Source organism: Danio rerio, chromosome 15 (assembly GCF_052040795.2).
Source record: "Danio rerio strain M-AB ecotype USA chromosome 15, GRCz13ab, whole genome shotgun sequence".
In the NCBI taxonomy this organism is placed as follows: domain Eukaryota; kingdom Metazoa; phylum Chordata; class Actinopteri; order Cypriniformes; family Danionidae; genus Danio; species Danio rerio.
In genome coordinates, this window is record NC_141035.1 from 12,445,199 (window position 1) to 12,468,761 (window position 23,563).

Consider the following 23,563-nt stretch of genomic DNA (forward strand, 5'->3'; position numbering starts at 1 on the left):
GTTTCAGTTTCTTTATTTTTCTTGTATTTCTTGAACAGTTAAAATAACACTTGTGCAATTTTTGAACATTTTTACCCATTATAAAGTAGCACTTAAATAAAATAAAATAACATTTAATAACTGTAAAATACTATACAGTAATAATGAAAGTAACGTTAAAATACCGTAGTTCTTCATGGTAAAAATGTACAATAAAATACTGTTTTCAGTTTTGCAGTATGTGTATCACTACTGTAATTGGTGTTACAGTAAAAATCAACAACAGTAAAATGATGTATTACATTTTACAGTAAATGTAATACTAATGTAATTAGTATTACAGTAATGTTACTGTTTTATGAAATACAGCAGCTACTGGATAATTGTTGCCAGTAACTTACTGTTAATTTAACAAGAAATCGTTTACAGTGTAGTTTTGAAGTTTGATTGGTTAATACCACAATAAACAGGAGTTCTGTCTTCTGGAAGCACTCGTGAAACTAAACTAAACAAGCAAACTAAATCCTGTTGCACTAATTTACTTGATTTTGATTTTATTGTAAAAAAAAAAGAAAAACAGGAAAGCGTGTATAGTACTGTGTTAAAAGAAAATCTAAAATACTTTATGGCTTATGGCTATGGTTTAGTATTAATTTTTAAAATTTTGATTATGTTTTTAATTAAATTGGTCTGGCACTTCATATGTTCTGTAGTATATTTATTAATTCTGGTACTTTTACCATAAACCAACTTCTTAACCAGTTGGTAGAGGCTGATATTTTAGAAATTATGGGATGTGTTGAGAAAAAAATGCATTGACTGTGTTTAATAGCGACATTATGAGTTAAGAAATGCAATAAAAAAATCTATTGCTTTTGTCTTGGTGTGACAGTTATAGGGTTATTTTTAATACAATTTTGTTCTTTAATACAGCAGTCAGATATATGAACTGTACTCTTAATTTGACCTGCTTAAAGAAAGCACTCTTTCTGAATGTATCAAACAAAACTCATGCACAGAAGACAGCACGAGCATTTACAGCTAATACACTCATGTCAATATTATCCCGCCTGCTTTTTGAGCGCTGACAGGCGAGGTCTTATGATGATTGGTTATTATCTTCATCTGCTCAACAGAAAGGGCTTTAGACATATAAGCGCTGTTCACCCATGGCGGGAAGAATACGCGGTTATCACAGGTAATAGACAAAGTGGAGAAAACTTGAACATCAGGCACGCTCGTGTCTGGATGGATCGACAGCTTTAACAGCCAAGAAAAGAGGGAAAGTTACCTTACAAACAGGCCAGCGGGTCAAATGTCCAAAGTGAGAAAGAGAGAGGCAGAGGTGAAGTTTTACAACATTTCTCCCTAATAGTAAATTAGCGGCTCGTGTGCCGCCTTCACTCGCGCCTCCGTCCTCCGCCATAGTATTGCGACATCGCGCATAGGAGATAAATGACGTCATCACGTAATCACCGGTTATGACCTATTACTGAACTGATATCGATCATTTTGACACCCCTAGTAACGAGTAACGATGCAGCACACACAAAATCTATCGGAGTAAAAGTATTAAACACATGGAAAATATGTACTTAAGTAAAAGTGGAAGTAGGAGAAAAAAATAATACTCCAGTAAAGTACAGATACTGCCTTTTAGTACTTAAGTACAGTAGTGAAGTAGTTCTACTTCGTTACTATACATCTCTGCTCGTGATTGTTGTGGGTGTTGATCTGGTTGGTTGTAAAAAGGAGTTTAATGGGCTAGTGAGTTCAACTTTAGTTTCTGTCTGTTGAGAAACTTGTTTGTTTTTTTTGCGTTGTGGAATTTTACAGGCAGTGTGTCTGTTTTCTTAGTTGTTATATAAATACATATATTCTTTTGTGTGTGGTACGTAAAAGGTAATTGTATTGTTTCTTTCTGACTTTTTGATTTAAAAACTGAAGCTGTAGGGAGAGGGTGCCATTTTTATTTTTGTAATTGTTTGACTGTGTTTATTGATAGTAAGGGAGTTGAGGAAAGCCTGTGTTGTTTAATTTCTTTTCTTTTACCTGAAATTAGGTTATTTAGTACTCCTCCTGAGCTAGACCTGTTTTGTTTGTTGTTTTGGTTTAATCCTTCTCCTGAGATTTATGCTTCATTTATTGTTTATTGATTTAAGAACCAAATAATAAAATAATTTAAGTTTACTCTTGTGGTTGTTTCACATTTCTGAGGCAGGATTGAAGTGTTCCCTCAAAATTTGTTTAGTTAATTTATACACAATTCATTAATTTGGTCTTCTTTTTTTACTAAAATTCTAAATTTTAATTTTCTTTGTTATTTTCCTTCCCCAACCCTAGACCAAAAAGGGGAAGGGACGTAACAATACAAAACAACAAACGGAGGCAACTGAACTCTTCCAAACTCTCATTTATTCTGAACAGTTTTCTCTCACACTTCTCAGTACCTGCAGTTCCTGTGTGCGTGACCATAAAACCCAGCTACGGCAAACCCCTAGGGGCAAAATGCATTGCACACACTTACATACTAAACATCAGAAATGTACACATAACGGAATCAAATAAAGTCTGTTACATACGTCCCCCCCTCGCAAAACAAACGTCCCCGTTTATATATATCAAAGTAACAGGTTCACAGGGAATAAAATACAAACTTGTGTATTTAAAAAAAAAAAAAAAAAAAACAAGTAAAGAACATGGGTTTCCAAATTCACTTTTTTTTTTAACTAGTTTAGTGAAAGAACACTTTTCTTCTAGCTCCCCCACTTAAACAGAGGGGAAATAAAAATGTCATTTACTTGTTTGTTTGTTTTCTTTTTTTTTAGTACATAACAAACTTTTAGATGGACAGGAAGCTTACGAACTCTCCCAGTCCTACTAACATTTGACTCAGGCCCATTAACAGAACACTGTACGTCAGGCAAAGCACCCAAACCATCCTGGTAAGGGGAACACTCCACACTACCAGAAACCTCAAGCCCCTGAGGAACTGACTCAGTTTGTGTTTGCGGCAAGGAAGGAACAGGTAAGGTGTAAGGACGTATCCTATTGTAGTGCACTACCTGTGCCCTCTCACCAGCTTCAAAAGGATAAACAATCCTGTAAGTCAGACCCCGTTCACCACATGAATTCAAAACTTGGTCAATTTTGTAAGGACCCTTAAAATGTGGTGCCAGCTTCATGCGGCTCTCCACCAGGGTCCCCGCGGGTCCTTAAAAAGTCTTAAAATGTCTTAAATAAAATATTCGATTATTAAGGTCTGAAAATGTCTTAAATTCTGTCTATTTCCATAAGGAGGTCTTAAATTTCATGTGGGATCTTAAATATCATGTCCGACTCGTCTTATGGCGGCAAATCAATGGCAATATAAATCGAGCGTAGCGGTGATGTTTGCGCGCGAGGAGAAGTGAACCGTGAGCAGATTACATGTCTACACGCGAGAAAACTACAGCGCGCGAGCGCACAGGGGATCTTCGAGCGCGCTCAACTGATCTAGTGCGAGAAAACAAGTCCCGCGCGTGCACATCATCATCTGTGCGCACGATGTGGTCACGCCTACAGCGCGCGCGCGATCAATTCTCTCCGCTCGCTCGCTGGTTCTTCTCTCTGCTCGCGCGAAACATTTTGGATTTTTGTGAGTCCTAGGGCAGGACTTGGTTTACTTGTTATCTCTAACGCTATTGGCTACTCTACCTTTCCAGAAGTTAGCCGGGATTGGACGCAGGTAAGCTAGTTTCCCCGTTAAATAAAAATATAGGCTACAGGATATCTTATCATAATGTCACAGTGTGAAACTAATAGACTTACTTTCTCAGTAATAATAGGTGACGACTTACTTTCAATAATGAGATATTTCTTGTAATAATTAATCTCATAATAATGCCTATTCTTACCATCATGACCAAGTCATATAATCACATATCAAAATAATGAGATATATTCTTGTAACAAACTTTATTGCTTGGGAGAGAAAGAGAGAGTTATACCATGTGGCAAAAGATCTCTCCATTAAACAGAAATTGGGGAAAATATACATGGGCTAATAATTCAGGACGAATAATTCAGACTTTAAATGTGTGTTTTGAACCATTTGATGAAGTTTAGCACCTACATTTAAACTGAACTCAAACCAAACGTGTTTTTTTTCTTTTTTTTCTAAGACTCATTGTCCTTGACTCATTTTCTATGAAGAACAAGTCAGAATAAATTGGATGGACAATAGTATACAAAATAGGCTATACATGCATGAAGTGCATAAAGTACAAAGGTTTATAGTAAATATATTGCCATTAGTCTGTTATTCCACTTTACAGTTAAAGTCAGAATTATTAGCCCGCCTGAATTAGTAGCCCCCTGTTTATTTTTAACCTAATTTTTATTCAACGGAGAGAAGATTTTCTTCAGCACATTTCTAAACATTATAGTTTTAATAACTCATCTCTAATAACTGATTTATTTGATCTTTGCCATGATGACAGTAAATAATATTTGACTATATTCTTCAAGACACTTCTATACAGCTTAAAGTGACATTTAAAGGCTTCACTTGGTTAACTAGGCAGGTTAGGGTAATTGGGCAAGTTATTGTATAACGATGATTTGTTCTGTAGACTTTCGAAAAAATAAATAGCTTAAAGAGAGTAATAATATGGACCTTAAAATGGGTTTTAAAAAATTAAAACAGCTTTTATTCTTGCTGAAATAAAACAAGAAAAAAGTGGGCTACTAATTTTGACTTCAACTGCATATGTGACCTTTAAGATGTGGGCCTGTCATATAGAAAGTGGTATTTGTATGCCTCTGAAGTGGAATGATGTAATGGATAGTGAGTAAAGCCAAACGAATATTATAGAAATTAAATTGTTGCTCAATAGGTGGCGATAAACACCCATCTGAATGTCTGTCACTGTATTTTTTATGTTTAATTGGACTAATCATTTTTGATTGAAGTCTTTATATGCAGGTTATTCAATCATTAACTAAAAATGAGATTGAAAAATATATATAATATATAGATATATATATTTTACACTGACCTATATTACAAACAATGTTAACAATTATAATAATATACAAAGTTGCACTGCACATATAGTATGCATTGTATGGAAAGATCTAAAACACAAATAAACTCTTCTGAAGACAATATTTCCTAGAAAGATCATGCCCAAGTGTAATAATGAGCACTGCTGTTGTGGTTAATAATGAAGTAAAATACAACAAACCAGACAAGTGCTGCACGGACAAATCAAATGGGTTCAGAAAGTCATGTTACAAGAATGCTAGTCATATTTTTAGAAGATTAATTTTTATTATTTGACTGTTTCTCGAGATTGAATCCTCATAAAGTTCTCAGAAAGTTTCTTATGATTATGACTTGCAAATTGTATATATATTTAACGGCGTGATCTTTTAACCTGCGTCCAATCCCGGCTAACTTCCGGAAAGGCAGAGTAGCCAATAGCATTAAAGATAACAAGTAAACCAAGTCAACCAAGTAATCTGCTCACGGTTCACTTCTCCTCGCGCGCAAACATCACCGCTGCGCTCGATTTATATTGCCAATGATTTGCCGCCATACTTCATCACATCATTCTGTGTTGACACACTGAACATTTTCCTGTTTTTTTTTTTTTTTTTTTGATTAGGTAAAGTCTTAAATTTTTATTTTAGAGGACTTCAAAGGTCTTTTTTTTTTAAAAAATTGAGTTTTTTATTTTAAAAGGTCTTAAAAGGTCTTAAATTTCCTGTTAAAAAATGTGCAGAGACCCTGTCCACTGGATTGTGAAGCCACACCTTGGCACCTACCTCATAAGGCTGGTGACGCACACCAACATCATGATACAGTTTCTGACGGTCTTGAGCTGCCTCACCCTGCATCCGTGCACCACTAAAGGCAGAGTCCAGTCTAATCAGCAAAGAGGAAACAAAGTCAGCATGTGATGTTGAAAATTCTTTGTCAATTTACTTGGATTTAATTTCAATCCTGCAATTTGTATCCTGGAAAACACTTCCTTCAAACTTGACAGATGTTGCTCAAAAGTTTTACTATAGATTAGAATGTCATCCAGGTATACCATGCAGATGTGCCACGGGACTCTCTTAGCACCAGCTTCATTAATCTCTGAACTGTGACCAGGGAGTTTGAAAGGCCCATCGGCCCATCGGCCACTGATAAAGGCCACGCCCTGTTGTAAAGGCAGTCTTTTCTCTGTTTTCCTCTGCAACATCCACCTGCCAGTAGCCATTTGAGAAGTCTAATGTGCTGAACCACACAGCTCCAGCCAGTGCATCCAATGTGTCGTCTACTCAAGGCAGGGGATGAGAGTCTTTAATAGTCACACTGTTTAATTTCCTGTAGTCCACGCAAAAACGCCATCCGACACACTTCTTTTTCACCAACACAACAGGTGACGCCCAGGGACTACAGCTCTCCTCAATAACACCATCCACAAGCAGGCCAGCCACCTGTCTTTCTATCTCAGCATGCTTTTCAGGGGATGCACGATGCACACGCTGTTTGATGGGAGCATTTTCACCAGTCCTGATATAATGTTTCAGTAAACCACACTTGCCTGTTTTCTGTTTTGACGAGCTGAAGATATCTTTAAAATCACACAGCAATGCTGATAGCGCAGCCTTCTCTGCATTAGATATAGGTGACTGGTCCAATAAAACAGGAGGAGCATCAGTGGAAGAGGACACTGCAGCTACATCCGCTAGAGCATGAAACAGTTGAATATCAGCATCCGCCACAGAATACAACTCCCCCAAGTGCATACCTTGATTTTAAGAAATGTCATGTCCAGTAGGATTCAAAATTCGAGCTTTTGACAGTCCATTGTAAACTCCAGCCACTGTGTGAGCAACAATTAAATTTGAAGAATCTGGCACATTAGGCTCTAGATACCCCACAAAGTCACTTGAAACATGAGCAGTGTTCAGTAGACATATTTTAACTGGCACTACTGACTCACTGAGAGGTGGCAAATTAATCGTGGAGGCCAGTGAAACATTGCAACATGTTGGTACAAAGTCTTGGCTGGTAAGTAGGGTAACTGTAATGTTCCACAATTGAAGTTTAGCATGGCTGATGTCTAACAAAGCATGATTTTTCAACAGAAAGTTCCAGCCTAGAAGCACAGTCTGTGTGCTTTCCCTTAGCACATGAAAAACATGCTCCCATGACTCATTTTCCAGCTGAAATGTGACCGTAATAGTGCCCAGTGTATCTAGCATATGTCCATTCACGGCGTGGGCCGACACATAGTCTTTTCTCAGTGGGCAATTACGAAGTGTGGGAATTGACATACGAAAAGCCAGAGTCCACTAAAATTTGCACTTCCACACCTTCAATCACTCCTTTCACGTATAACACTAACAGTTTCTGGCCAGCATCTTCAACACAGAGTTACAGTCATTAACATTATCAGTATGAAGGCCTCTCATTGTTATAGCTGGTGTTTGGGCCGCATCATCAGCTACATGTCGTTTCCCGACTGGCTGCGGCGCTCCACTCTGCCAGGTGACAGAAAACGTACTCCTCGATTCCTTGAATCCTCCTCATATCCTCTGCGATAAGCTGGGCTGGGGCTGCGTCTTATATGAGACAAAGCAGGAGAGGAAGAGTTTTTATAGTTACGAACATCCATACCTGACGTGCGCTCCTCACAGTGCTGGAATACTGTTCTCTCAGGTGACCGGCCTCTACGAGAGCCAGTAAAGAAACGTGACTGGCATCCTCGTCCCCCACAAACACACTTGCACTTTACATCAGATTGAACACCACGTTCGTCCCATTCGTCCACTGGCCTATGTAGTGGTTTTTGGTTTTTCTCTTAATGAATCAAACTCAGTCTGGAGATTTTTAATATCAGAAAAGTATACTTTATTGTCGACAACAAAGGAGAACTTTCAGGAGACCCCCAGTAGCATCTCTGTCTGAAAATTCTGTCTCACTGATGTTCTGGCCTGCTTATATACTTCTTTTGCAACTATTTTTCCCTTTGATCTACATATGTCACACAAATTCTACCTAGGTTAACCCCTGACCTCAATTTCCACCTAGGTTAAGCCCTGACCCCAATATCCACCTAGGTTAACCCCTGACCCCAAATTTCACCTAGGTTAACCATATATCTTATCCATTTCTTGTGATATGGTAATTCTTCTAATGGTATGCAAGTCTACAAGTACACATACAATTTGAATATATAGATTACCTTCAAACTTTGAAGAGTATAAAATCCACTTCATATAATCCCTCCTCTTAAGACTTTAAGTCTTAATTTTCTTGCTTTTGACCCATAGTGCAACTCCATGATCTAGCCCTAAGCCATACTACCTAATGACAAATATATGTCACAGTATTATTACAAATGACCAGATCATGTAATTGCACTTTGGAATAAAATCGAGCCAAACTTCTGTGTCCACTTTTGACGAGGACACAGTAAATGACTCGATTCTATTTTGTTGTTATCATAAGAGGTAATGTTTTAAGCATACAGGTGGTTATACATTTGCTTCTGGGGTCATGGTTATTTAACACACAGTAAAGAATAAAACTAAAACAAAAAATAAATAAATAAATAAACATGCACAATCTCACAATATATGGTCACAACACAATATTCTAATCTAACACCCACAAAACATAATCAGTAGAATACGTTGATCTTCAGCCCAGATACTTTGCGTATCGTAGAGAGCTGCCATTTTGGGGTAGAGGTTGACTAGCACTTACACCCAAGGCATGGATCCTCTTCATCGTCCTCTTCTTTATCTAAACTATCAAAATTTTTAGCACTAGTTCATCTTTTTGACCCTAAATCTGGCACATACTTGCGAGCATTCTTTGTTTCGTTCTGGCCTTAAAAAGTGTTTATGGAGACTTTATGTTGAGAGTCTGTAACCTGAAGTTGTGGTGATTATCATCACTTGAACTTGTGGGACCTTCTGTATATCTCACTCAGATATATTATCAGAGTTACTCTTTTAACTGTTCTGATAAACTCCTTCTGCCACACTTTGCACTTCGTTGGTTTGAGCTTTGGGATTTTCTGCCTCCTATGTTTCCCGTTAACTCTCTCTTGCTGGAGTTTTTTCCTTTGGCACCCTTGTGCAGTGGCTCCGATGGTACCCAGTTGATGGCATCCCCTTTGGCAACCTTGGCATAAGGTCCTTTTCTCCTGACTTTACTACACTTTCTCCAGAACACCTCAGATATACTCAATCACCAGATTAATCTCCTGCTTCTGGTCCTTTCTGGTTTTCTGTACAGATATCGCTTTGCACATGGCAGTTTGTTTCCTCATAAAAGACCAAACTTCTTTTTTCCAATGTATTAGACATGTTTGCCAAACATTCCAAACGGTTATATGCAAAGTTATATGCGAGATTACATGCAAGGGTCGACCCAATAGTACTTCATGCAGTGTTAGTTGCTTGTTTCTGTCAGTTTCCATGCAATCACTTATTAATGCAAAAGGTAACAAATCAATCCAGTCCAGTTTATTATTCTAACATATTTTGTTAAACTAGGCCTTGATGGATCATCGTCAGCTCTTTCAATCATTCCTAACAATTATGTGTAATTGCTCAATTTTTTTTGATTTCCAATACTTTATCAATACATTTACTTATCTATTCACTGAATCACATATCCACTTATTTATCTACTTAATTACCTTTATTCACTTTAATTGACTTTAATGACTTTAATTCATTTTTAAATGCAGAAACATTAAACTTATTTCTGAAGGTATTCCTAATATGAGACTTACTTCTCTTGTCTTAAACTTTCCCTGCTCTGCTGATGGAATTACCTTCACTCATCTACCACAACTGCCCTGCCCAAAAGCTTGTATCTCTTGCCCCAAGCTAATTTTATCATTTCACAACATCCACAATCAACTTCTTGAATATCCCCTTAAGCCTATTGCTGATCATTTACACACATTCTACTTTGCACAGATGTCACATGTGTACAACAATTCACTAATCACTGCATTGAAAAAGGAGATCATTATCCTTGCTGCTCAATTTTCCTTACCATTTCACCCTTGATTCAAACCATGTACATCTCAAATGCCAATATCTAGAAATGCTGTTGCCTCAACAATCTGTACTTTGTATGTATTACATAAATCTTATTTGTCTTTTTCGTTCACCTCTAATGCTACATATATTGTTCATAGATACTAGTACGTTGTTTAATTTGCACTATCATCTAATTGAGGTTGTGACTCTATACTAGTGTTAGACCTGCTACCTTATTTTATTTAATGTAAAGTCAATTTCTTATTTACCATCTTAACTGACATTATTGCATCTGGATGTCATGTAAACAGAATGCCTAGCAAAATCTTATTAGCACTAAACCCGTCATCCCTAAAAAGTTTTATTTGTCTTTTACTTAGATTGAGCTAGATGTACTTGTATATAACTAAATCCTACATGTTACAATATCCATCACAAAATATTCTAAATCCTTTTATGCATCCTTTTATCTATTTACTTTAGGTGTAACCAAGTGTCTACCCTCCTCTGATAATTACCTAAACAGAAATCAATTACTCAAACATATTTGGCATCCAAACTAACAAATTTAAGTACAGTGCATGTTAGGAACCTCTGCTAAGAAATTCTCTATCACTGACTGTTCTTAAATCATAAACTTTACAAAATCTACTTTTGTCTGTTTTGACTAATGCCATAATCAAAATTTTATTTCAAATTAAATTTAAATAGAATCCATTTTATTAGTCACCTACGCAATCACAACCGAATTGAAATTGACTTTAATTAGAAATGCCATAACATATCTAGGTGTTTCTATTATTGCTATGTTCTCAAAACTTTCAATAATGCCTATTCCAGCATAGCAGACCTTCATCTGGTTTAATTTTTATAATCATCCCTATGCTGGCTAATTTTGTTTTCCCTTAATGTCCTGAACTCAATAATTATTAAAACTTGACACCTAAATAATTTCTTATTTCTGAGCTATTTCCTATTTTGCATTTTATATTAATTAGCATTTTTACTTTTCAGCATTTTCAGCTCCTAATTCCTTCCTGCTTTCACATCAAACTAGTTATGCATAAATTTTTGTTGTAATTTTTTACAAGTTGACTGAAAAATCACTGGATTTCTTAATAGGGTTCCTCTCTACCTGATCTGATTTTTCATTTTTAGTCCTTAATCCTTTTTGCTTTTAATTATTTCTTCACATATGTAAAACAACCTTTTTCCTGTTTTTAAACACTTTTCTTTTTCAAATATTCTTTTAGTACATTTAGAATTGTTACTTTTTGACCTATCCGGTATTGTGAGTTCATTTTACTTTTTTGTGTTTCTATCTCTTCTTTAATCACTTTTCTGTTTTAATCTCTGACATAATTTTTCTCCCAAATCTTGGTTTAGATTACTCAAAATAAGCTTTACCTAATTTTAATTTAAATACTTAATTCCATCAACTTCTAGCCCAAATTAATATTATTGTCTTTTATTGTCTTTTTTCTTTAGCCACCATCATGCATTGTACTTTATCCTTCTGTTTAAGGATCTCTATGACTGAACCTATTAAAAATTACCCAAATTATTTCATATTAACATTACACATATTTAAAGTTTCATCATACACTATCATAAAAGACTTTTCTTACAATTTACATGATATTTTTCTCTTTATCAAATTGACAGGAGTCTGATTTGATACAAGAATGGGTAGCTTCACTTTTGCTCTTATTTTGCCATCTGAGTGGTCACATTGTATTCAATTTGGACTATAAATCAACTGGTTGGAGATGGACTTGATGCCAGACTCTCCCTCCTCACACCCTGAGAAGACAACTGGTTTATAGATTGGTGCAGTCTTTCCTGTGGTGTCCGTATCAGGGCACAGTGTTTCCCCCTTCTCTCTTAGTGCTGGCTTCTTTTCCTTCATTGAAGTGATGTAAAGTTTTGGTGGAGCGCTTTTTCTCTTTGACCAGTTCATCATTCGCTTGTTTGCCTCTTTTTAGTGTCTCTGAACATAAGTAGCCTTTCCAGTCCTCAGTAATTCCTGGGCATGCAGTGCCTGCCTCACTGCTTTCACAAATGTCCACAGCCAACAGTTTGTCCATTGTGTTTTTCAAACACCTTTTCCATTTGCCAGTGCACTCAGATGTCTGGTAGGTAAAAGACTACAGTCCCCCAGAGTCCATCCCTATGTCCTCCTTATTAATATATGGAATTTAGTTCATGACCTATAAAAGTCTTTTCCTCTTTCCCATTTTTTCTCCATTAAATGAAGACTCCTTCCATCTATTTTCCTTCCCCAACGGTTTTAACAGTTTTTTTTCTAATTCACAGTCATTTTATCATATGTAAATATGTTTAATTTTTTATTTCTTTAGTGTTATTCTAATATATTTCTTTAGCTCCAGATTGTGTTTCACTTTACATTTCTCCTTATCTATGCTAGTGTTCCTTGACTAGCCACTCATTTTTACATTGTAACATTTTCTATTCTCAGTTTCTATTTCCTCACTGTTTGCAACGAATGTCCCTTCTATTTGCCATTTGTCATTATTTTATGCTTTATTTTCTCTGCCACATAATTGAGTATTGCATTTCATTTTCCCATATCTGTTTTTCCATACTTGTTTTAAATCAGTAGTATTACATGGTGGCCCAATATCTGATATAACTATTCAAAATCATTACTGCTATAGCTCAGGGTTCATATTATTAATTAAACTCGCATATTTATTCACTAAAAGCATTTTTCATTTTTGAAATGCAATGCATAATTATCAATTTAGCTTCTTACTGCATAAACTTTTACATGTATTTATCTTTTAAACTCACTCTAACCCATTCTTTAACATTTACCTAGTGTCTATGATTTTCATCTGAATCACTTTACTTTATTACAAATAGATGATGGCTAAGATCACATTATGTAGCTGACTTTGAGAAAGATGAAACAAGCATTTTTATTGCCCTTAAATACAAACAAATTATCTAAAGTCAATTATTTCTTCATATTGTTACTGCTTTTTTGCTTTTTATCTTATCTGTTCAATGTGCCTATATTGTAAGCATATTTTAAACGTCTATTTTTATCCTTGAAACATTATTTTTTCTATTTCTATTCTATTCTTTTTCCTTTCCGTAAAATGAGTTTTTAGCTCTTAGGTTTTCTTATACATTTTAAAGCTTATTTTGTTACACATTTTATCACTAAATCTTCAATTAATCAATATTCATTTTTTCAAGATATCTTTTTCTATTTTATTCTCAGTTAAAGAACTAACTTATATGTTATTCATTCATACTTATTTAGTAAATCTATTTGTTTATTAATACAATATTTTACTCCCTACTTTATTTATATATATTGATCACTATGGCTTCATTTATTCTTTTTCATTAGTAGAGTTTCTAACTCTTTTCTATATAATATAACTCTACTATTAGTATTACCTCATTTCATTTATCTTACTATACTACTTTATAACATATCTATTCATTAATAACTTATATTCTATCCATAATTATGTTAAAGTCTATGTCATTATTTTATCTATAGTTTGATCTCCTCTCTTTTCCTCTCCTCTTCTCTGTTTCCCTAGTGCTGTAAATTGACATAATCTTATTGTTCACACGTGGACACCATAAATCTCTCTCTTACCCCCATCCTGGGGCAAACTGACTTTTACCACTTGCTATGTCAAGAATTTTAGTCCATTCTGCCTATTGTTTTTTTTTTTTTTAACATATAACTTAAAACACAAAGATAATTTCAGAAAAATATTTAACTAGTATATTCTTCTGCCTTTTCACTCTGTGTCTTTCAAATGCAACATGTTCCATTAGTTTTAATTTAGGAGACTCCTCTCTTTATATCATAATCTGTTCTCTTAAACTGCATCAATTACTTATTTTCTTGCTCTTTAATTCACACCACAACTATGCAGCCCTCCTTTTATATAATCTACTACAATCAATCTTTTAACCTACTCTATTTTTTTTTTGAAAACAAACTTTTAAACACATTCACACTTCTAATCTTATTACTTTTCCTCTTCTCATTCACTCCTCTCCGCCACTTAGTGTAACCTGAGCTGCATCCCCCATCCTCATTCCATTCAAGGAGGAAGGGAGTCTTCTCTGCACACCAATGTGGACTATTTTGCCTCAACCTGAAGCAACAAATACACAAACACTACAATTAAATAAATACTCTACACTGTAAAAAGTGCACAAGGCATGTCATTACCCTAAATAAGTTTTTATACTTGATCGAACTTAAAAAAGATCATTTTGTGTCTAGCCATTAGTTTTAAGTAAAAAGTATTGTTGATTTAAATTAAAAGTAAAACTTGTTCATGTAAAGTAAACACAATACTTTAGATTAAATTAAAAATATTGCTTCCCATTGTCACGTGACCTCCAACGTCACCCTGGTCGTACGTGTCGGCGTTCAGCTTTCCGCCATTTTGTTACACTGCATGGAGGGAGAACGCGGCGTGGTGAAACGGGAATCAAGGAAATTGGTAAGTAATTTTAAAGATACGTTGGACGTATTATTGATATCATACATGTATGATTTCTTAAAATTGCATGGTGTACTGTTGTTTTACATACAGTTAATATTACTAGTTTCACTGTTCTAACTCGCCTAAAAGGCTTATAAGTTTCCCCTCATCACAATGTTAAAACGAGGGAAAATAAAAGAATTGTAATAACGTTACAAGTAAACTGCTTGCGGTGCGATGAATTGATATCGAAACGTGTTAGACTGTTTCGAGCCGGGGGAGCGCGATAATGTGCGGCGCCATCAGCGTGCATGTACTCTGTGTTAACGTTAACTGACATGGCGCCTTCGTGTATAAAGTGCATGCACGCATCAGACGCTTTGTGTGGGCTTAACGTTACGATAGATTATTGTGATGATGCGTTTTATTGATTTAATATGAAGTTTGCGTTCATAAGATATTCGTTTTGCTGGCTTGTCTGGTTTCTTTTTTGATAAACTTTACACATCACGTTAGCTTTTTAAATGCATAGTTCTAACAAGTCTTTCTTTGTCTTTTATAAAAATTGTGCCTAGCGATTGCATAGCTTGGTTTTGGCTGTCTTCTCACAGCAGGGAAAACGGTAGTGTTTTTAAATTGTGGTCAAGCCAGCCGTGCTGTTAAGATCTCAGCCCAGCCACTGTGTTTGGGCGGTGCTGCGCATCTAATCGCGCACTTAGGGTAACTTGGTGCTGGCAGTGGTCAAAATGCAGGTAGAGAGGCTGTCAACGGCGTTTGCTTTTTTTTTGTTTTCCTCATGACTTCAATGTATTGCTTTTGTTTGTGAATCAAAATATCACTTCATTAAATGTATTTAACCCTAAAAGTACTATAAAGGAACATAAGACTATTTTATATATATATATATATATATATATATATATATATATATATATATATATATATGTATATGTATATATATATATATATATGTATGTAAATATATGTATGTATATATATATATATATATATATATATATATATATATATATATATATATATATGTATGTATGTATGTATATATATATATATATATATATATATATATATATATATATATATATATATATATATATATATGTATATGTGTGTGTGTGTAGATAGATAGACAGGTAAGTGTGTGTGTGTAGAGATATACGTGTGTGTGTGAGTGAGAAATTGCTTAAAAAAGGAACATATTCTGATGTCACTTTATAGTCCTTTTAGAAAAACACATTTAAAGCAAATGCTGTTGACAGCTTCTTTACATTTATTTTGACCAATGCCAGCACCTACTCCGTTTTGCACAATTAGTTGCGCAGCACAACTTTGGCTAATTTTTTTTACAAATTTTGAAACATTTAAAAATAATTATGTATTGCAAAGCATGACAGACAAAGGACTCAAAGTCTATTTCAAATTATATTTCAAATGGTAATAAATTAGGCTTAGAAAAAGGTAAATTGTGGAAAAAGTGGAACAAGCATTCGCCTGCTCTCAGTTCGAGGACGCACAGTGTGTAGGCCAAAAAATAATTAGACACATCAGTGTTTAAAAAAATGTCTTTTTACTTGTATGTAAGCCAGTTTATCATTTCTGTTTATTTTTTGTAGGATGGAATTCTGCTGAACAACAGTTAGGACATATTTTGAATAATCCAGTGAAACGTAAGTAATTTGCACTTTTAATTGTTGCTTTGGATGGTCAGTTTTTTTATTTTATTTTTTTCCGAATTCTCTACCTCATCATTCTCATTGGTAGGTAACTCAATGTGCAAATGCAAAGACTGTGGTGTCTCCAAAGGCAATCGTTCAGAAATTCTCAAGCATTTTAAACTTGATCATAGGAATTTTGGACGTCGTCATCCTTATCCTTGTGTTTATTCAGACTGTCCTTGCTTATTTAATACTTGGAGTTCTCTGAAGAGCCATGTGTCAAGGAGACATCCTCAGAATCTCCATCAAAAAGATGCACTGACAACTTATAAATGCTTGCTTTGTGACTACATACACACATCATCGTTTAAAGACTACTTCCATCACATTGGGCAGCACCTGAAGAATAATGAAACGGTTCCTTGTGTTTTTAGTGGGTGCTCATACAAAACCAATATTTATGGATCATTTAGAACACACAAGGCAAGAAAACACAAGTCATTCTCTGAAGAGGACTTAAAGCCTGGTATTGTTGCCAGTGAAAGACCAGTTACTATTTTTTCTGCAGAAGATGATATTGAATCAGACGAAGATGTCTCACTTGATGAACCTACATGCTCTGGTGAAAAAACTGAAAATACTGAAGACTTGTCCAAAGCTATAGAACACAAATTAGCCTCAGTCCTATTGAAATTAGAGCACATTTTTCTTGTACCTGGTGTGGCCATTGATGACCTTTTGCAGGAGTTGCAGTATTTATTTAGCACAGTTTCAGTTGTAAGTAGTAAGGCATACTACAAATCCCATTTTTCAGTAGTAAAGCCTGTAGAGTATGTGCTTGATCGGAGTGATGGAAGGACATTTCAGTACGTTCCAATTCTACAATCGTTGCAGCAACTTTTGAGCTACCAGCCAGTACTTGATAATACACTTCATTTAAAATCAGTGTATAAAGGAGATGAATCTAAATATACATGTAAATATACAACTGTTTTCTGAACCTGCTATCTCTTTAATTTTGTATGTTGATGAATTTGAGATATGCAACCCCCTTGGTACGTCCAAGAAAAAACACAAAGTTTTTGGAGTTTATTGGGTATTAGGCAATTTACATGAAGGATGTCAGTCATCGCTGTCTGCTATAAATCTAGCTGCTGTAATTAAAAGCAGTGATGTTAAGCGTTTTGGGTATGATAAAGTGCTGGAACCATTGATTGATGACCTTGTCACTTTGGAGAGACACGGACTTTTCATTGAAAAACTGGGAAAGACTGTGAAGGGCACAGTTCAATGCATTGTTGCTGATAACCTTGGGGCTCATAGTATTGCTGGCTTTGTAGAAAGTTTCTCTGGAAAATATGTCTGCAGATTTTGTACAGCAGAGAAAGAAGAATACCAGACTCGTGAAGTTGGATCTGAAACATTCTGCATAAGAACTGAAGAACTACATTCTGCTCATCTTCAGTTTATAAAAGACAATGACCTACCTCACCATTTTGGTGTGAAAGGTGGGTGTGTGTTTTCAGAAAAAATATCACACTTCAATGTTTGCACAGGGTTCCCAGCTGATGTTATGCATGATCTCTTTGAGGGTATTGTCCCTTTTGAGATAGCTTTGTCTTTGACAGTCTTTTTATCTAAAAAGTATTTTACATTGGAACACCTAAATAATGCAATTCAGAACTTTCCATTTAAATGGAATGACAAAACAAATCATCCACATACTGTTCCTCTCACATTTTCTGCAAAAAGAACAGTGGGGGTAATGCCCATGAAAATTGGAGCCTGTTGAGGTTTTTTCCTTTTTTGATTGGAGACAGAGTGCCTGCCAATGAACCTGCATGGCAACTTCTAAATGATCTGAAAGATATTGTGGATCTTGTCGTCGCTCCTTCACACACCAATGCTTCCATAGCATATCTGACCTTCAAGATATCTGAATATAGAATCAGATTCCAAGAGATTTTTCCTGAGACTAAACTTTTGCCCAAACACCACTACTTGGAGCACTATCCTGAGCTCATAAAAATTTTTGGCCCTTTGGTTGCTCTGTGGACAATGCGGTTTGAGGCTAAGCATAGCTTCTGTAAAAGAGTTGTGCGTCACACAAACTGCTTCAAGAATGTGCTCCTATCATTGTCACAAAGACATCAGTTTCATATGGCATATCATCTGCATCAGTGCACCTCTCCTGCACATGTACAACAGAAACACCCAAACCTGGAGGCTGTGTGCTTGGCCAAGGAAGTAACTTTTAAAGGCTTCACCTACAGAGAAAGTATGGTCATTGCTTATGGAGAATGTTCTGGACTTCCGGAGTTTGGTGAAATTGTGCAGATTATTGTGTTGCAGGACAAACCACTGTTTGTTGTCAAAAGACTTGATGCATAGTATACTGAACATTATAGATCCTATGTCTTGGTAAAATCTTCTGACAAAAAAATTGAGCTTTTAGCGCACTGTGACCTTACAGACCCATATCCACTTGTTCAGTACACAATTGGGGGGAGACGCATGGTGGCTCTAAAGAGATATATACATGTTTGAATAAGGTTAGAATTGTTTTTAAATTTTGAGAAAAATGCACAAGATGTAGTGAACATGTAAATTTCTGCCATTTATCTATTATTATTATCTGTATCTAATCTTATTTTTTTTTCCCCCTCCCAGAATATTTAAGCATGTCAGGAAGATCTGTCAAGCTTTTGATGATTGTGAGTCAAGATGATTCCAGAAAGTTGCTTCTGCCAGATAGGATTCCTGAATCAGTGGATGAGCTCATTGAAAAAGTGAGGGAAGCTTTTGGATTAAATGGTAGATTCCGACTACAGTATCAGGACAAAGATTTTGGAGATGTATTTGTAAATTTGACAAACACAAGAGAACTTCAGAGTCTTGGTACTCTGAAGATTATCCCCTTGCCAGACAATGACTCATTCATTGCTCAAACATTTAATGGAACCCAGTCTAATGATGATGCTCTGTCCTCCGTTGGCTCTGGTGACACTGATGATACAGTCCTGCTCTCATCCCCTAGCTCAGAAACAGTTTCTACAAGACATCAACAGTGGCCAAAAGAATTTAATATTTCACGCTTTTCTTATGACACTGAACTCCAATTAGAGAGAGGGAATGTTCTTTTTAAGACTAATGGAACAAGGCTGACTGTCACTCCAAAGATGAAATCCGATATTCTGGAGAAGGTTTGTGATGAGATATACAAGTATAAATCTTATCCCAGCAGTGCAAACTTCTGTGAAGTTTCAGAGGCGCTTATCAAGAAACACCCTTGCTTGGCAGAAAAAGGATCCTTCAATGGGTGCTATGGTTGGACACAGAGACTCAAAATGAAGATGGGAAACCTACGCACACAGTTAAAAGGTCTTGGATGCCCTGAGTATTTGGTAAATTCTCTGAAAACCAAAGCCTCAGATCATCCTTTTCCAGCAAAGAATGTGAAACGACCTAAATGCGGTGAGGCCAATCATATCCCATCCCTTCCTGTTGGAGAGACGACAGCAAACCTTGAAGTTGAGCGGCTGGCACTTTTAAAAGAAGTGAAGAAAAGAAACAATGCATTGACAATCAGAGAAAAAATGACAAAGACGTTCGCCTTACGCAGACAAGAAATTGTGGAAAACAAACCTAGTGTTCAAGAACTACAAGAAATATGGCCTGCGCTGTTTCAACAAGAGGAGGTAAGTTTATTTTATTGAGAAATTTAAATGTAAGTGACTAATCCTTAATTTACCATCACTTTTACCATAGGATTGTAGCAACTAGTGTATTTGAAAATGCTAGATCAGTGTTTCTCAACTTTGTTTTTGGAGAACCACCAGCTCTGCACATTTTCCATATCTCCTCAACAAAACACACCTGATTCAGATCATCAGCTCATTAGTAGAGACTGAAAGAACTGTAATGGGAGTGACAGAGAAAGGAGACATTCAAAACATGCAGTGTTAGTGGTCCTCCAAGAACTTGGTTGAGAAACACTGTGTTAGATGACTTAATTATACCTTTTGTTGTTTAATGGTTTATGTTTATATTTTTACAACTAGTTCTCAAAGTAAAATAATTTTTTTCTAAAGTCTGTTTTCTGTTTCTCTTTTTTACAGATTAATGCCGAATTTTTGCGCATCACGACCTTACCTTTACAGTCAAAATTTATGGCCTCTTTGGACAGACAGCGCTCAGCTTCTCCAGGTTATTAGGAGCAAAGGTGGAATGTTCCGTGACAAAACAAAGGACATTGTCAAAGTTATGGATCAGGTATTGGTTGCATGCAAACACATTTTCTTATGGAAATCAATTAATAGTGTTTTAGTCTAATGAAAACAATACATCTTGAACAATTTTAGAGCCTGGACGTAGACATCAGAAGAGAGTGCTTGCTGAAGTGCCTGATCCTGTACCTTGGTGAAGATGCAAGCTGTCTAATCAAAGAATACCAGGTAATGTGGATAATGCAAACTACTCAAATTTTTTCCAACTATGTTTGACTTAGTTCTCTACTAAATCAACATTTCCTCATTTTTCCAAACCTCGGGGGTGAGTAAAACGTGGGGAAATTTTAATTTGGTATTGACATAATACGGTAAAGTAGTTTAAGTAATTGTGTTATCATTTGCACATCAGCCTGTGTGAATTTCTTCCATTGAACACAAAAGAGCATGTTTTGAAGAATGTTGTTAAGAGCACCCATTTACTTGCCTGGGTTTTGTGTCCATGCAAGAATAGTGGATAGGGGCTGTTACCAACATTATTCAAAATTTTGCAGAGGACAGTAATTCATTCATGTTAGAAATGGCAATAGGGCATGTAGATGATGGCTGGATTGTAAACGTGAACTCATTTAAAAGGGTGTTTTTACCTAAAACTGCATTTTGAGCACTATTTAGTAGATTGATCAATGCCTCTGATTGGCCATTGTGGTTCTAAAATATGTTATTGTCTACAATTGTCATTATATGGAAGTGTTTGTTTGTACAAGTGTTTAAAAGCATTTCTAAAGCCAAAGAGAGTGTAAAAGTACATCTTCATCCAAAAATTGTCATCTCTTACTCTTTTAATAAACTGTACAAATTTAATTTTTATGCTGAACACAAGTGAGGATATTTGAATGAAATTTAGCAACAGACATTTTGGCTCTACATTGACCACCATAATAGTACAGCTAACTAAATTTTGTAATGCATTTTCAGATCATGGGGTGTGTTTTATTTATACACAATTTTTTTTTTCCAAAGTTCCTTTATTTATTTTGTTCTTGTATGTTTCAGGCTGACCAGAGGGAGGAAGCAGAAAGCGAATTTGAAAAGACCACCATGGCACTTTTTGTGATCCGTGAAAGGGATGCTCTTAGTCATGCACTGGACATTTCCATTGTAATTGATGGTGTGGAAGTACTTCATGAGTTGCCCTCTGTTGCATGTGCCTGTGCCATGATGTTTGGACTCATTTATGCACTGAACTTAAAATATCCTGAAGGACTCAAATATACCTTTGAGGCCTTCCAGAAACTAATCATGGACATAGAGAGTATGCAGATGAGCCGAAGGGTGCAGAACCTTTCTTCAAAGCTGCAGGAGTAAGCAGATGTGCTGAAGAACCTCTATGCTGCAGGAGTAAATTTGTTACCTTTGACCCAGCTACAATGTTCTGCTGATGGTAATTTTTTTTGAATATGTTGGACTGTATAAAGCCTTTTAAACAAAGATAACTGCACTACAGTTTACTTAACCTAACGTGTTTTATCTTAGTAAGTTAGTTCACCTAAAAATTAAAATTCTTGCAATTATTTACTCACTCATCCTTAAGGTATTCAAAGTATTTTAAATTGTTTAAATTAGGTTTAGAGAAATTTTATTACAATTATAAGAGAAGTTTCATTTTTAGGTAAACTATTCTATGAAGGTGAAAATACAATTCCCCCCTCTTTCTTCAGTTGGCTAATATGGTAGGTGTTTGAAGTGTTTGATTTTACACTGCTCATTTTAAATAATTTTCTTGGAGCAAACTTGTTTTAACTTAAAAATAATTCAGAAGGTTTGATTGTGTAGTCAGTTCATAGTTGACTGTTCATGGGAAGATTACAGAATTCTAATAGTTTTGTGTAGTCAGTTTTAAATGACTGTTCATGAAAAAATGGCATGTTTCTCTTGGAAACCATAACTGATTTTTATGGTGAATTTACATTGTATCCAGTGTCTATGTATATAGATACTAAAGACTGTTGTACAGTAAGGTTTTATAACAATATGCACATTGTAGAAATTTATGACAAAAGTTGTTAAGTTAATATGTTTACATTTGTTAGACATTGTGTATTTGTAGGAAGATACTGTACATGTTATAAAAATGTGGTATTGACAAAATAAATTGTCAAAAGTTTGGTGCTTGGAGTCATTCATCTTAAACAATAAAATTACACGTTTTGAAAGCAAATCAATTTCTTTATATTACATTATCATTTTAAGTTGTATTTGATTGGATATTTGATTTGATGTAAAGTAAAATAATTAAATTAATACAAAGTGAAAACATTAAGAGTAAATAAAGTAAATTTGAGATTTCATTAAACTTAAAAACTTTATTTGGTTCAAAGAGACTTTTTGCTTTGGCTAAGTAATAGAGAATTAATTCTTTTTAAAGTAAAAAACTTAAGTTGATATAAAGTAAAGTAATTAGGTGTAACAAGTTGACGCAATTTTTTTACTTTGATTCAATGAAACACTTTTTTCAGTGTACACTACACTCCTCTTGAGTGACCTGTCCGAGCAGCCTCTAACCTTAGAGCGGTAACCACAGGATTTTAGCCTACCCTGCATGCAGCCCTCTGCTTCACCTTTAACAGAGCGGTATCGTAGGACTTTGCGCGCTTCTTTCTCTACTTTAATCTGCTTTAATCTCGTAACTGTCACCACACCTTAAGGACTCTCTCTAAAAACTTATAAATGCTCTATGCATATGTTACATCATTAATAATTTCCCAAATCTGGGTAACAGTTACTAGTTAATGTTTATCCTATCCATCACGGCCCTCTTGGGAAAACACAGATCATTTGCATACTTTAATCTGCTTTAATCTCTTAACTGTCACCACACATTAAGGACTCTCTCTTAAAACTTATAAATGCTCTATGCATATCTTACATCATTAATAATTTCCCAAATCTGGGTAACAATTACTAGTTTGTTTATCCTATCCATCAAGGCCCTCTTAGGAAAACACAGATCATTTGCATGCAAATTACTCTTTTTCTTCTGTTATTCAAAACCCCTTTTTTCTTTAATTTCTTTTTTACATTTACTTTTAATTCTTTAAACCTGGAGAAACAATTCAAGTGTATTTACCATTACAAGCAGGTCCTGGCAGAA

General features: G+C 35.3%; 2 protein-coding genes and 1 long non-coding RNA gene across 3 annotated transcripts in view; 2 read left to right on the forward strand and 1 right to left on the reverse strand.

Annotated features, from left to right (window-relative positions):
• Window positions 1–16,161: 16,161 nt before the first annotated feature.
• The window catches only part of LOC147840521 (uncharacterized), a 93,824-nt gene continuing 86,422 nt past the window's right edge, over window positions 16,162–23,563 (forward strand). Inside the window, exon 1 of the mRNA XM_087283736.1 lies at window positions 16,162–17,130. Within this exon, the coding sequence (XP_087139862.1) occupies window positions 16,229–17,130 (902 nt within the window). The 5' untranslated portion in view covers window positions 16,162–16,228. The remainder of the gene's footprint in view (window positions 17,131–23,563) is intronic.
• On the forward strand, window positions 17,551–22,577 carry LOC141377776 (uncharacterized). The gene is made up of 4 exons (XM_087283737.1): window positions 17,551–19,881; window positions 20,302–20,455; window positions 20,545–20,637; window positions 21,466–22,577. Exons 2-4 carry the CDS (start codon window positions 20,306–20,308, stop codon window positions 21,775–21,777), a joined length of 555 nt encoding a protein of 184 aa, XP_087139863.1. The 5' UTR covers window positions 17,551–19,881; window positions 20,302–20,305; the 3' UTR covers window positions 21,778–22,577.
• The window catches only part of LOC147833604 (uncharacterized), a 77,658-nt gene continuing 75,549 nt past the window's right edge, over window positions 21,455–23,563 (reverse strand). Inside the window, exon 3 of the long non-coding RNA XR_015509089.1 lies at window positions 21,455–22,934. This is a non-coding gene — a long non-coding RNA (uncharacterized LOC147833604). The remainder of the gene's footprint in view (window positions 22,935–23,563) is intronic.